This window comes from Physeter macrocephalus, chromosome 4 (assembly GCF_002837175.3).
Source record: "Physeter macrocephalus isolate SW-GA chromosome 4, ASM283717v5, whole genome shotgun sequence".
NCBI classification, from domain to species: domain Eukaryota; kingdom Metazoa; phylum Chordata; class Mammalia; order Artiodactyla; family Physeteridae; genus Physeter; species Physeter macrocephalus.
In genome coordinates this window covers 31936426-31948925 of record NC_041217.1, presented here as the reverse complement: position 1 = coordinate 31948925, position 12500 = coordinate 31936426, and the positions used below count along the sequence as shown (strand labels likewise).

At 45.0% G+C, this 12500-nt stretch overlaps 1 protein-coding gene across 1 annotated transcript in view; it reads left to right on the top strand.

Annotated features, from left to right (window-relative positions):
- Window positions 1–12500, top strand: part of PROX1 (prospero homeobox 1) — a 49711-nt gene that overhangs the window by 21744 nt on the left and 15467 nt on the right. The window contains exon 4 of the mRNA XM_055084077.1: window positions 1546–1740. Within this exon, the coding sequence (XP_054940052.1) occupies window positions 1546–1740 (195 nt within the window). The remainder of the gene's footprint in view (window positions 1–1545; window positions 1741–12500) is intronic.

The window sequence follows — 12500 nt, the reverse complement described above, 5'->3', positions numbered from 1 at the left end:
TTTACTGCTGAGATAAAATGGAAAGAACTCCAAGTTCAGCAAATCGTAATGGGTTTAAGTTCTATTGAAATCGGCAACCAGAAGATCAGATAACGGGGGTCCTTCAGTTGTCTTTTTAATCGGGTTCCCCGCAAGGCTGAATAGAGACAGAGCAGACACACAGAGTGAAAATATAATTCTTGGATAGGTTAAGTACATGTTTGAACTCTAGCAAGCAGAAGCGATTTGCTGATGACTTAATCATTTTCTGGTCAATTATCTGTAAGGGCCCTTGCAACTCTATGGCAATTATGAGGCAAGTTGGCCTTTTGGGAGAAACACCAGTCTCCCTGCTTCTGTTTCCTTGTTACTTCCATTCTCTGCCATAAATTTTCATTCATTTATTATCTTTGCTGGTATAGAAACAACTTTCTGTGTAGTAATTACAGCCCCGATACACACTTTAGCTGTCATCTTGTTGGAGTCTGGATGTTCTCATGGCCAGTGTTTGATAAGTGGTCTTTGTTGATTTTTGATGAATGTACATCTTTTTCTGGGGGCCCAGGGAAGGGAATGCCTGCGATGACAAAAGGCAGGGGGTTGTCTGTCAGCCTGCCTGATATAAAGCTATGGATTTATTGGTTTTGACTTGGCAAGTTGAGATGCATCTGTCCTTTACGTGCACAGAGGACTGTCAATAAGAATGGTATCACTTGCAGTGAATCCAGGAAGACATCTTCATTTAAAAGGTCATTGGGAAACCTTGGTAAACAAAGTTCTAAAGCCTAATCATGTTGTTGTAACTTGACATTTAAAAAAATGTAATAAAGATTCTGTCTATGCTGTCTGTGGACTGTGTCTTAAGCACACCTCCCCAGCTGCATAGACTCCAGTGGGAAGGGGGCATGGGTCCTCTCCAGTGCTGGCTGTAGGAAGTGTATGAACAGGTATGGAGGTTTGACCAGACAGCACCAGCCGTGAGTACCGGGTGCAGACGTTAAGTGGAATCATAGCCAATGGCCACGGGGATCACCCATTACCAAAAACTAAGCAAGTGCCAGATTCCTCCCCTTTTGTGTGAAAGCCATTTTCCAGCATTGAATGAGATTGTCATGTGGTGACACAAATTCTCTTTAAAAAAGAAAAATCATGCTAGTGGTGAAGTCATGTGACTCACCATCTCTGGTACTTGAATATAACGACTTCCCAGGATTCTATGGCTTGAACGAATTTCCATGAGAAGTATACAAATGCAGTTTGTTCTACTGAAAGATGAAGAACAAAGTTTCAAATAAGATATTCAGCTTAAGGAAAATCAGATTTAGAACGTGAGGTTTCCATCTGAGATGTGTAGGGTCATGCTGCAGTTCCATCGTTCGTTGGTTTTATAATATCCCGTTAAGTATATCATTGCTCTTGTCACCCTTGCCACCATTTTGGTGGAATTAAAAACATACCTTTCCAAGTAAGGAAGGGAGGGGAACTTTAAAAATTCTTCAAATGCTTAAAGAATGAATGAAGAAAAATGGCAATGTTCTTATCGTTTTCAACATTTAAATTTAACAGTTCAACAGATGCATTACCTCTCAGCTCATCAAGTGGTTTAGCAATTTCCGTGAGTTTTACTACATTCAGATGGAGAAGTACGCGCGACAAGCCATCAACGATGGGGTCACCAGTACCGAAGAGCTGTCTATAACCAGAGACTGTGAGCTGTACAGGGCTCTGAACATGCACTACAATAAAGCAAATGACTTTGAGGTAGGAACCCATCTTTGTTTTTCGGTCATCTCCCTTTTTTATAAAAAAAAATATTTTCTTTAGAAATGCCCCAAATCTGTCTTTTCTTTTTTTTTTTTGCTTTGGTATCTCACACAAGCATCCCCCAGTAGGGTAAGAGGTCGAGTGGCAATGAAGAGCCCCCCGTGGGTCCCGTCAGAGTCCTGGGAGCTGACCCACTTCCGTTTCCTTTCCTATCCCCCGTCTCTGCTGCTTGCTTGGAAGACCCATGTGGCCACACAAGAGGGAACTGGCGAATCCAAAGAAACGGCAGCAAGGAACACACACAGAGTGATTCCCTTTTCAGAGAAGAGGTCCCTACCCCAATAGGCCTTTTTCACATTTAGGTTCTGGCATGTGGATTGAGTTGACATATGCTGTGTTCAGTGGTAGCTTCAAAAGTTGTTTTCTTAAAAAGTCTAGAAAGATTGATGGGGAAGTGATTCCATGGTTTCAAACTTTCATCAGCATTCATTTCCTTTCTGGAAGAAATGGTGTGAGAATTTACCAAGTACCTATTATAAGAGACCCACGGACATCTTTGTTCATTTGTTTGTTTCTGTTTTTGTTCTTTTGGGAGGACAACCTTGTGTGTTCATTTTGCATACGTGCAGCTTCACGAGCTTGCTGCTCTTCATTCATACGGTCTTATACATACTTGTATGTGTCTGCAACCTGCATATTCCAGGCACATATGAAGCAGTATAGATGATTCCCAGAAAGCCGTATCTATGCAACAATAAGAGATGTGTGGCTATGAGTAAGGCATTTCTTTACTGGCTGATGTGGTGCCTCAGCAAGCATTTTTCATTGAACGTGATGACTTTCCATGAGACAACACTAGCGAATCTCCCAGTACCCACAAAAGCATTTTGCTGAGCCCTGCTGACTGGGGCAATGATGGCTAGAAGTGGGAATGTGGGAAGGGTTCTGCAGGCTGAACCTCTGATGATGAGAATGGACAGGCTGTGGCTTGACAAAGGTGGTCCTTCTCTTGTAGTGCCTTGAGGAGGAGAATTTTTCCCCCACATCTGCTCGTGCGCGGACCTTATGTTAATATTCTTGCTTTCCTTATGCAGAGAGGTACCCCCAAATGCCCACAAAGTTCTCAGTGTCAAAGGAGAAAGGGGCACCTTGGTCTGGCCCTGTCAATAACGACCTGACACCCACTGCTCCCCGCTGCTTGCCCATTCCTTTGGGTACCCTTCTCCCAGTCATCTTAGCAGATCAGTTTTTGTGGCTTATGAAGAACTGAGTGGGGAAGTTTAGCAGCAGGAAAGTCATGGTTTTTCCTTGAAAGTTGGAGTGTTTATACTGCAAGCCACCAATTTCTCTTTGCTATCCAAAACCAACGTATTTTTCTTGTCAAGTGGGTTATAAGCGAAGTTTTTCCTTGGCCAAACACATTAAAAGTGAGGATCCGGGCTTCCCTGGTGGCGCAGTGGTTGAGAGTCCGCCTGCCGATGCAGGGGACACGGGTTCGTGCCCCGGTCCGGGAAGATTCCCACATGCCGTGGAGCGGCTGGGCCCGTGAGCCACGGCCGCTGAGCCTGCGCGTCCGGAGCCTGTGCTCCGCAACGGGAGAGGCCACAACAGTGAGAGGCCCGCGTACCGCAAAAATAAATAAGTAAATAAATAAAATTTAAAAAAATAAAAGTGAGGATCCTTCTTGTACTTACTGCCTCAGTATTTTAAAGTCTCTGTTGGAACAGAGCACTGGTTTACTGTTTCGACAGAACACTCTAGCAGATTTCTTCTAAAGCTGAAGAATGTGACAATGGCTAAATTTTTTTTTTTTTTTTTTTTTTTTGGCCACACTTTGTGGCATGCAGGATCTTAGTTCCCTGACCAGGGATCGAGCCCGTTTCCCCTGCGTGATGACGATGGCTAAACATTTTAAAGAAATCTTATTAAAAGCTTCACTTCTCCCCACCCCCTTTCTGATAAGTCTTTTGCCGTCAACTTTGAGCTAAGAGAATTCAACGGTGCGCTAGTGAACTAATTACAGTTTATTATGATAAATATTCGTTTGGCAGCGTGCGTCACGCTTCATAAAAGAATTGCCCAAGATCCACGGGATGGTTTGTGCATGTTTGCTGAGTAACATACTCAAGAGAACAAATCCTGACAGTGTCCATTAGGATTTTTTAGGGTCGTTTAAACCTTACCTGGTTGGTTTTAATCCCCTACTCAGCACAAGGGCCAAAATGACACAAACAGGGGGTGGCTGGAATCAAGAGATACCCAACAAGCTGCTCCATTTAGCATCATCTAAATCCTCCTTTAATATGATTAACATCTGATATTCCTCTCTTTGTGAATCATATCCACTTCCAGCCAGGCCACCTCTCCTTTATCTGCAGTGTCTATTTTAAGACTGCTTCAGTGCAAAGAGTATGGGGCCCAGGGAGCAATTTTGTCACTTCTCATGTGACTTCAGACAAGTTATTGGACTATTCTGGGCCTTATTCCTCCTTCGGTAAAATCTAGGCTCTTTCCGGAAATGTGCTAAGAACAAAGCAGGAGCTGGATTCTGCCCTGCCCCCTCCACTTACCCACACATATGCACATACACACCCCTACCACCACGTATGATCCTAATATCATGAAATAGTTTTTAATTTAGTCTCTCAGTTTGGGGCACTTAGTAATAAAAGCTTCAGATAAGATGATCCTTCTTTTCTGTGCCTTTGTGCATGGAGGTCCGTGCTTAAGTGAGATGCTTAAAAAGCCACTGGTCTAATTGCGGTGAGCAGGGGCTACTCTTCTTGGCAGTGCGCGGGCTTCTCATAGAGGTGGTTTCTGTTGTTGCGGAGCAGGGGCTGTAGGCGCGCGGACTTCAGTAGTTGTGGCGCACGGACCTCAGTAGTTGTGGCACGCGGGCTCAGTAGTTGTGGCTAAAAAAAGCCCACGCGTGGCAACAAAGACCCGACACAGCCAAAAATAAATAAATAAATTTGTAAAAAAAAAAAAAAAAAAAAGCCACTGGTCTTATCATTGTTGCTCTTCCAGTGTGGACCGTGGCTGTGAGTCTGAAGTAGACCCAGCACCTCTATCTGATACCTCAGCTGCTATTGCATGCACTGCTTGACTTTTGCATCTAAGTTTCTCCCCTGAAGAGCAAGTCAAGTGAATCTGTAGTCTAAAATGAGCAAGTGAAGAAGATGGCAAAGTAGAGAACTGTACACCTGGTTTATTTTTAAATTTTTAAACGGAGATGGGGCCTAGTATAGAGACTGAAGTTATGCCTACATGATGCCCAAAGATCCAACCAATTTAAAGGACTATATTAAACCAACTGTTAGCTGACCAAATAATAAAACGTCTTCTTGATGGCATTTTAAAATTTCTCAATCGGTTAATCAGTGGTTTGTAGCAATGATAAAATAGCTCACATTTATTGACTGTTTAGTATGTTCTGGGCACTCTTCTAAGTGGTCTACCAATATTAACTAATTTAATGTGAGTACTAATGATATGGATATTAATACAAGAAATACTTCAGCTTGCCTAAAGCTTTATACTGTTTTTAAAGTAGTTCTAAATGGGTGGGAACAGGGGAGGCAGGGAGAGAGAACGGGGGTGAGGCTAATGCTTTTCTGTCCCTTGCTACCTTCTCCTTCCTGCTTTCCCTCCTCATACCCTTGTCTTCTCTCAGCTTTCTGCTCCATCTCTGCCTCTGTCATAAGCTTGCTGGTGGCACCTCTGTCACTGCTAAGCACCACCCCCCTCCAGCCCCTGCCGCTGATGGCTCTCAAGGCTGGAGTGGCTGCTGACCCCTGGCCTGCGGGAAAATAAAGCAGATGGGGAAGGTTTATCACTAGTGCAGAGGGAGTGGCTTGCATCTCCCTGCTCTTCTAGACCCTGCGCATTTCCTGTCTTGTATGAGTCAGAACCTTCTAAGTGACAGGAGAGCCTGTTCTGCCTTTTGTATCAGTTTACACAATTGCCAAGATGCTTGGCACGGCATTCAGACTTGGGGTGGTGAGAGCTTGAGAAGACCCAGGGGATGTGGAAGAAGACACTGAAGGGGGCGGGGCGGCGGGGGGGAACGAACCACGCTTTCAGCTTGTGCTCGAGGGAAGAAAGTTGGCTACGGGACAGGGGTCGGGTATCTCCCTCCCAGCACGAGTCCGTGAAGGTGTTCAGAGAGGCACGTTCAGCGACAGGCCGCATTTTTAACTCCCACTTCTCACATTAAATGAGATTGGTAACAATAAATTTGTCGTTCCAGGTGTTATGGTCCATATTGCTGTGCTTCATTCTTGCTTCATTTTGAAGAGCTTCCAAAACTGATTTTTATAAGGAGGGAAAGGAGGTTTGGGATTCCTTCCCAGTTTTTACATCACACCGATACTTCTGACTTCAGGGGCATAGGAGTTGAATTTTATTACTTCTCTTTCCCTCACAGCTGTGGCAGGGAAAGAAGGCAAGGCGCACTGTCAGTTTCCAAGGCAGGTTTACACGTTTTGGCAGAGAACTCAACTAAGGCAACCGATCTGTGTAAGTCACAAAGGTTAAACGCACTGCTCGTGGAGCCGGAAGTCAGCCACCCTAGGTTGACTGAGGTAGGCTGGCCGCTGAGAAAGGCAGAATGACCCAGAGACTGGGGTCTGGGATGGCCTGCGTGGAGGCTGGGAAGAGAATGTAGCAGACACCTTCATCCGGGCTGATCCTTCTGACTTGTAGGGGCGTGTGCATTGGACTGTATTGCTTTTCTGTTTCCCTCACAACGGGGGCGGGAAAGAAGGCAAGGCTCACGATCAATTTCCAAGACTGCCCTGAGCGCTCCTTCTCCGTTCCCTTGAGCTAGCCCTTCGCCCGCCATGGTCAGCCAGGCGTCCCCCATGGGCCATTAGTGGCCAGCCAGTTAACTGCGGGCAGGGTCCAAACTCGCAGGAGGAGTGACTAACTTCCCTTGCCTTCAGTAAAGACCCAGGGTTTTGGATGGAAGGCTTAGAAACAAATAGAAAAGAGAACTTGATTCATTGATTAGTGGGCTTGTAAATGTCATTTCCTGAGATACTAACAACTCACGGGGCAAACGCTCCATCGTGGAGCCTGTGGTTTGACTTTTTTCTAGGTGTCACGTGACAGGCGAGCCGGGTGCTCCTGCAGGCCTCTCTCTGTGTCTTCTCACTCTCCTCTTAGAAAGAGAAAATGAAAAGGCAGCACTCCTCACATCCCCCCACGCACACACCCACCCAAACACATGACACTTACACCCATACAGTGCATCTACTCCCTCCACCAGGCTCACCCCCATTCCCAGCCCACTCCCGCTTTCCGCACGACGCGCGTTTAAGAAGATTTAATGTATCTGGAAGTCTTTCATTCACCCTGTCACCTCTTTAAAGAAAAATGAGGACGGTTGGATTTAGGAAGCGCTTCCCCTCTGCTCCAAATAGATGCTTAAATATGAGTGATCATTTGGAAAACCGGCACAGGAGGGAAACCCTTTTACTGCTCTTGCAGTCTTTTGGCCTCAAAGCCGAGGTGCCATTTAAACGATCACACAACGCACTCTTGGTGGGTGGCGAGGAGGAAAAGAAACCTTTACCATTTCTTTCCCTGCCAGTCCCCCCACTGACAAGCCAAATTGATCTTTTAAGAGACTAAATGAATGTTCTCTAAATATATGTACACACATGGCTGTCTGGAAACATATTCCTCGTACAGAATGATTGCCTGAAATTTGAAGGAGGGAGCAGTAAAGACGCCAGGCTGGGTGGGGAAGGGGGGGTTGCCAGGGGTAGGGGACGGCACAGGGAGAACTGCGCGCCTGAAGCTTCATTTTTGCACCGCTGTCCATTTGGGGTTCAAGGTGTTGATCGGTATAATGAAGCAGGCCCATTGATTTATCATCTATTTGGTAATGTCATTGCATTTTTAGCGCCCTGTGTCTTTTTTGTCATTGGGTTACATTCGAGCACAGTAAGATCAACGTTAAAACCTCCTTACTCAACAGCTTTGTTAGTTATAGCATTCCATGACCTTTCTCAACATTCTTAAAGAAAAAGATACAGTGTAATGTCGCTTTACTTTGCTTATTGTCCTTTGTTGGGGGGAACAAAGCATTTTCTACAGTGGCTATAGCACATAATTATACAGCTTTCAATGGCAGTGTCTTGGTATCAAAGTTCAGAGGAGCCTTTAGAAAAAAAAAAAAAAAAAAGATGTTTTGTGGCAGCCTAGGGAGGGTCTCATCTTTCCTTCAGAAAATAGTTCAAGGCTCTTCTGTCAAGCTTCCCTACTTAGAGCTTTTTCTCCTCCTGCTTCATAAAGTTTAAAGCAGATTCAGTGGAGTTCTATGATCTATTTCCTTTGAAAGATTGTTCCTCGGCACAGAGAGGCCCTTTGACTTCAAGAGTTCACAGATTCATGTCTTTAGGTATCATATGTCTGACCTTATCAGTTACTCCATTTAATGTCGGAGAAAAAGTCTCAACTCTTTGTGTTTGTCTGTTTTGCCTCTGTGAAATGATTTGGTGAAAAGAACATCCTTTTTAACACACCACTGAGAGGCCGTTTCTGCTGCAACCTACCCTGTGGCTTTTCTCTCTTTAAAAAAAAAAAATTGTCCTTGTGTTTTGTGTATGGATGAGTTCACAGTGAGAATAGAATTATACAAGGGCAGGCGCACACACAAAAAAATCTTTTGCTTTCCTCCCACACCTCCCCCCGCCCAGTGATCTATTGGCTCTCTTGGTGGCTGCACCCCAACAGGCAAAGCCATTTAGCAAACACAGAGGTGGCAGCCGCGTCCACTGCTGGGACAGCATTGGGTTTTTCCCTTGCTTCGACCTACCCCTAAGGCCTTCATAATTAATTGTCCTTCAGAGATGAGGAAAGTTCAGAGACAGTGTGTGGCATGATGGCCATTGTCTGGCGTTCAGTTCTCCTCGCCTCGCCTCTTTCTCTGTGCCCCACAAAGGGTTATCAATAGGAGAAAGGGAGCCCGTTCTCTGTTGAGAGCCGCCGGTGGTGGTTGGAGCTTTCAGTGGGTCGGTATCATTGTGTTCGGCCCATCCTGGATTAAATGTCTGCAGGTCTAACCACCTTGTGAAAAGCAGCCTGTTTATTTCGCCTAGATTAAACAAACTCATTTAGCGAACCCCAGGCTTGTTCAAAAGTTGGTGATCCCTTTTCACGTGGCAGATAACATTTTAAATCACATTTCCTCACCCCATCCCACCCCAGCCCCGCCCCCAGGATTTTATTGCACTTTTAACTGTTTGGTTCTTTTTCAGCCATAGGGCAGAAAATGAAATGATCGTTCACTCACTTCTCTTAACCACTTCAGTGTACATTTGCCAGAATGAGTGTTTTTGCAAACATTCTTTTGATGAAGCCTAGGACTTTGGTTCTTGAAAGTAGATTATCCTCATTTTAAAATATTGTTTCACCTTCAACGATTGCCTCAAGCCAGTCTTCAGTGCTATTTGGTAACAGGACATAAAACAAATACGACCTGTTCCCCGCCCCCCCTCCCCACCCCTGCCCTTTTGGCTGAGAGACCAAATAAAGATGCACTATGGAGACAGCTATTTGAAAAGTAAAGGGAAAAGAGAGCGATTAATGATGATTATACTACTGTTCCTGTTAAATAGAGTGAAGCCAAGAAAACAAATAGAATCGTTCTTCCTAGGAGCAGTTGAACTAGCACGTCAGGGAGGTTTAAGATCGCTTCCCTGCAGTGTTCACAGAGACCTCAAGGCAGAGGGAAACCGTATTTAAGGAGCATTTCTGTGTCCCCGAGAGCAGTGTCTTCTGGAGAAAGGGGCCTACAGGATGGCCAGAATCTATTCTGTCCCTGTTGCTCTTTGAAGACACTTTCACAACAGACCCTTTGCTATTTAAAGAGAACCTGGATCTGGAAGTTGACACGACTAATAGAGTCATACCAAAAAGGGGATCATAAAAAATTAAAGTTATTCTTATGAATCTTTCATTAGAAGTAATGAAAAGGGACAGTAGTGTAGTCTAAGTCCTTTGTGTTGCCAGCCCTTCTTCCGGCCTCTGGGCTATTGTTCTTTCAGCTCCTCAAACAGACTTTTCACTTTCAAACTGACAAAAGTCACTTAAAAGCCAGACAGCTGTACTAACACACCCACCTTACGAAGCTGCAGCCAGGGCAGGTGCCGAGGCCACAGCTGAGAGACCTTGTTTAAAATGGGCAGGGGCAGCTCTCTCCTGCCTTCCTGTTGTTTTCGTGCTCGCTTTGAGGTGGACCATTTACTGCTACGGTGGGATCCTCCCTCCCAGGCGCCCCCCAGATATTTCTTGCATTTTCTCTGCAGCCGGAAACCTTGATACTCATGCTAATGTTTGTCCCTCGGGTTTGAATGGCTAGGGTCAGGTTCGTGGAAGTTGGAGCAGAGAACTTAGCAGAATCACAGGGAGTTTTACTCAAAACTCTTTCCTTCCGTTTCTCCCCTTCCTTCTCTTTTTCCAGCCTTTTCCAACCAGTCTGAATCTCTCGTAAGCTTTTGAGATTTCTGTGACCTCTTCAGGAGTAGCTGGGATTGGATAAAACACAGCCACCAATGGTGGGGACAAGCGTCACCTTAGGATGTGAGATACAGCTAGAGAGAGGTAGGCAGGTAGTCCTGCCTGCATCCCAGGCCTCAGGGCGCAGCCGCCATGGGCCCCGGCGAGTCCTCCCCGTGTGTGTATTACAGCCCCCCTGCTCCCCTGTCACCTTGTGTACAGTCTGGTCTGTGACACTGATGGTGATTATGTCATTATTTTGCTCTGGGGGCCCTGGCACATCTGCAGAGCCCAAGCACATCTTCTTTGTTGCGCTGGCAATCGTCCTGCACCACAAATGCTTCATTAGCCCTGCTGGCGGCCTCCTTGCCAGACGCGAGTGCCCAAATCCAGGCTTCTTTCTGCTCCGTTCTTTTGTGTAGCTGATGATCGCGTATTCATCTTCCTGGTTCTTCCCCATTTTCCTCGACTTCTGAACTCCAGATGTCCCAGTGTTCTTGCCCAGAGCCCTTGAAAGTGTACAACGCGAAACGAGGCGACGCTTTACCCCTTAACCCATCCTCACCCCTTCCCACCTTCCTACTTTTCTCCTCCCCAAACGAATAGTGATTCTGAATATCTCCCCAACGTGAGGACTAACGTTTTCAAACTTGCAGTTTGAAAAGATACCACGGGATTACTCCCAACTTACAGTGGTACTTAGGGTTAGAATGAGGAGTTATTAGACATTGCTTGGAGATGGATGCCTTTCTCCTGCAGCCCCTTCCCTCTCCTCGGCTCTTTTATTTCCTTCCGCACATTGCCACGTTTTACCAATCTTCAGCAAGCAGTCTAAAATGTGAGTACAGAAAATATTCTTCATGCCTCGCTGAGCATGTTATAGTCATCTGAAGGTTCTTTTTCTCTGCATGGAATCTTCGTCTGCACTCTACCCCCTCCCAAAATCCCCTGCCCCCTCCTCCTGCTGTCACAACCTTTTTTTTTTTTTTTTAAATTTATTTATTTTTGGCTGCCTTTGGCTCCCCAACAATGACCTATTATTAGATATTGAAAGTGACGAACACGTGGCTGTTTTGGAAACGAGCTAAAACATTTCTCTCAAGTTTTATTCTATATATTTGATGGAGCCACAGTTTTTGTTAAGGTGTGCTGATTTCTACATTAACTGCAGTAAATTTTAGAGCTTAATATCTTGGGCTGTGATGGGTGCTACAGAATCGGTATGTTTAATTTCCCCTTAAATGTGAATTAATTGATGTGTTAGCAGCTTCTCCAATAGAGAGTTTAACCAGTTCTATCCCCCCCACCACTGCAACATAAGATGTTTCCAACGTCTCTCTGTTTGAGTAAAATGTAGATTTTAATTTTAAGGTCTACTGAAAGGAGTAAGTTCGTATTTTTATGGGAAGCATGGTCAGATCATTGTCCTGAATTCTAATTCGGAATCCTAGAACAAAGACCCTGGCAAGCATTAAAGAAAACCCCCTCGGAGGAATGAGTTGCTGTTTCGTACTAGGTTTCTGAGCTTACCAGTCACTGACCCCTGTTCTGAATATTAGGAACAAGCTAGGTAACAAAGTGAGGACAGAGGTGGCCAGATCAGTAGGCCACCAGCCCTGGGCAGGGAGCATGTCGGGAGAGGCGGGTACCTGTCACTGATTGCATCGTTTTCAAAAGACTCAGGATGTCCCCAGAACATTCCTAACCTGCCATTTTTAGATCATTATGGTTTTATCACCCCTGGCTTTATTTAAACCTTTTTAAAAATGTAACTCCATTCTCAGAATACACCACTTCTCAAGGTAGTAATTCTCTAAATTTATTACCTGCTGTGAAAATAGTATCTTCTTTATACGGCTGTTAAAGTGATTTCCCTGGAACTCCAAAGGGATATCCCTTGTTAGAATATCCTGGGATTTGTGAACAGGACTGTGGCCATATTCTCCATTTCCTCTCTGATTTTATAGACTTTGATCATTACTCCCTCTTAATCTTCATCTCTCCAGATTAAGGAGCTCTAATCCTTTTTAAAAGTCTAATCTCATACAGTAAGTGGGCTGCGCCTGATCATTTTAGCAGCCCTTCCGTAATGCTCTTCAGGCAGGACCATGTTTTCCTGAGGGACAGTTACAATTACAGGACAACAGGGCAGAATTCCAGTGGGCGGCCACATCACGGTTTTATACCTCACATACACCTCCAATGCGCCTTTTTTTCTTTTTTCTTTTTTTTTTTTTTTTTTTTTTTTTTGC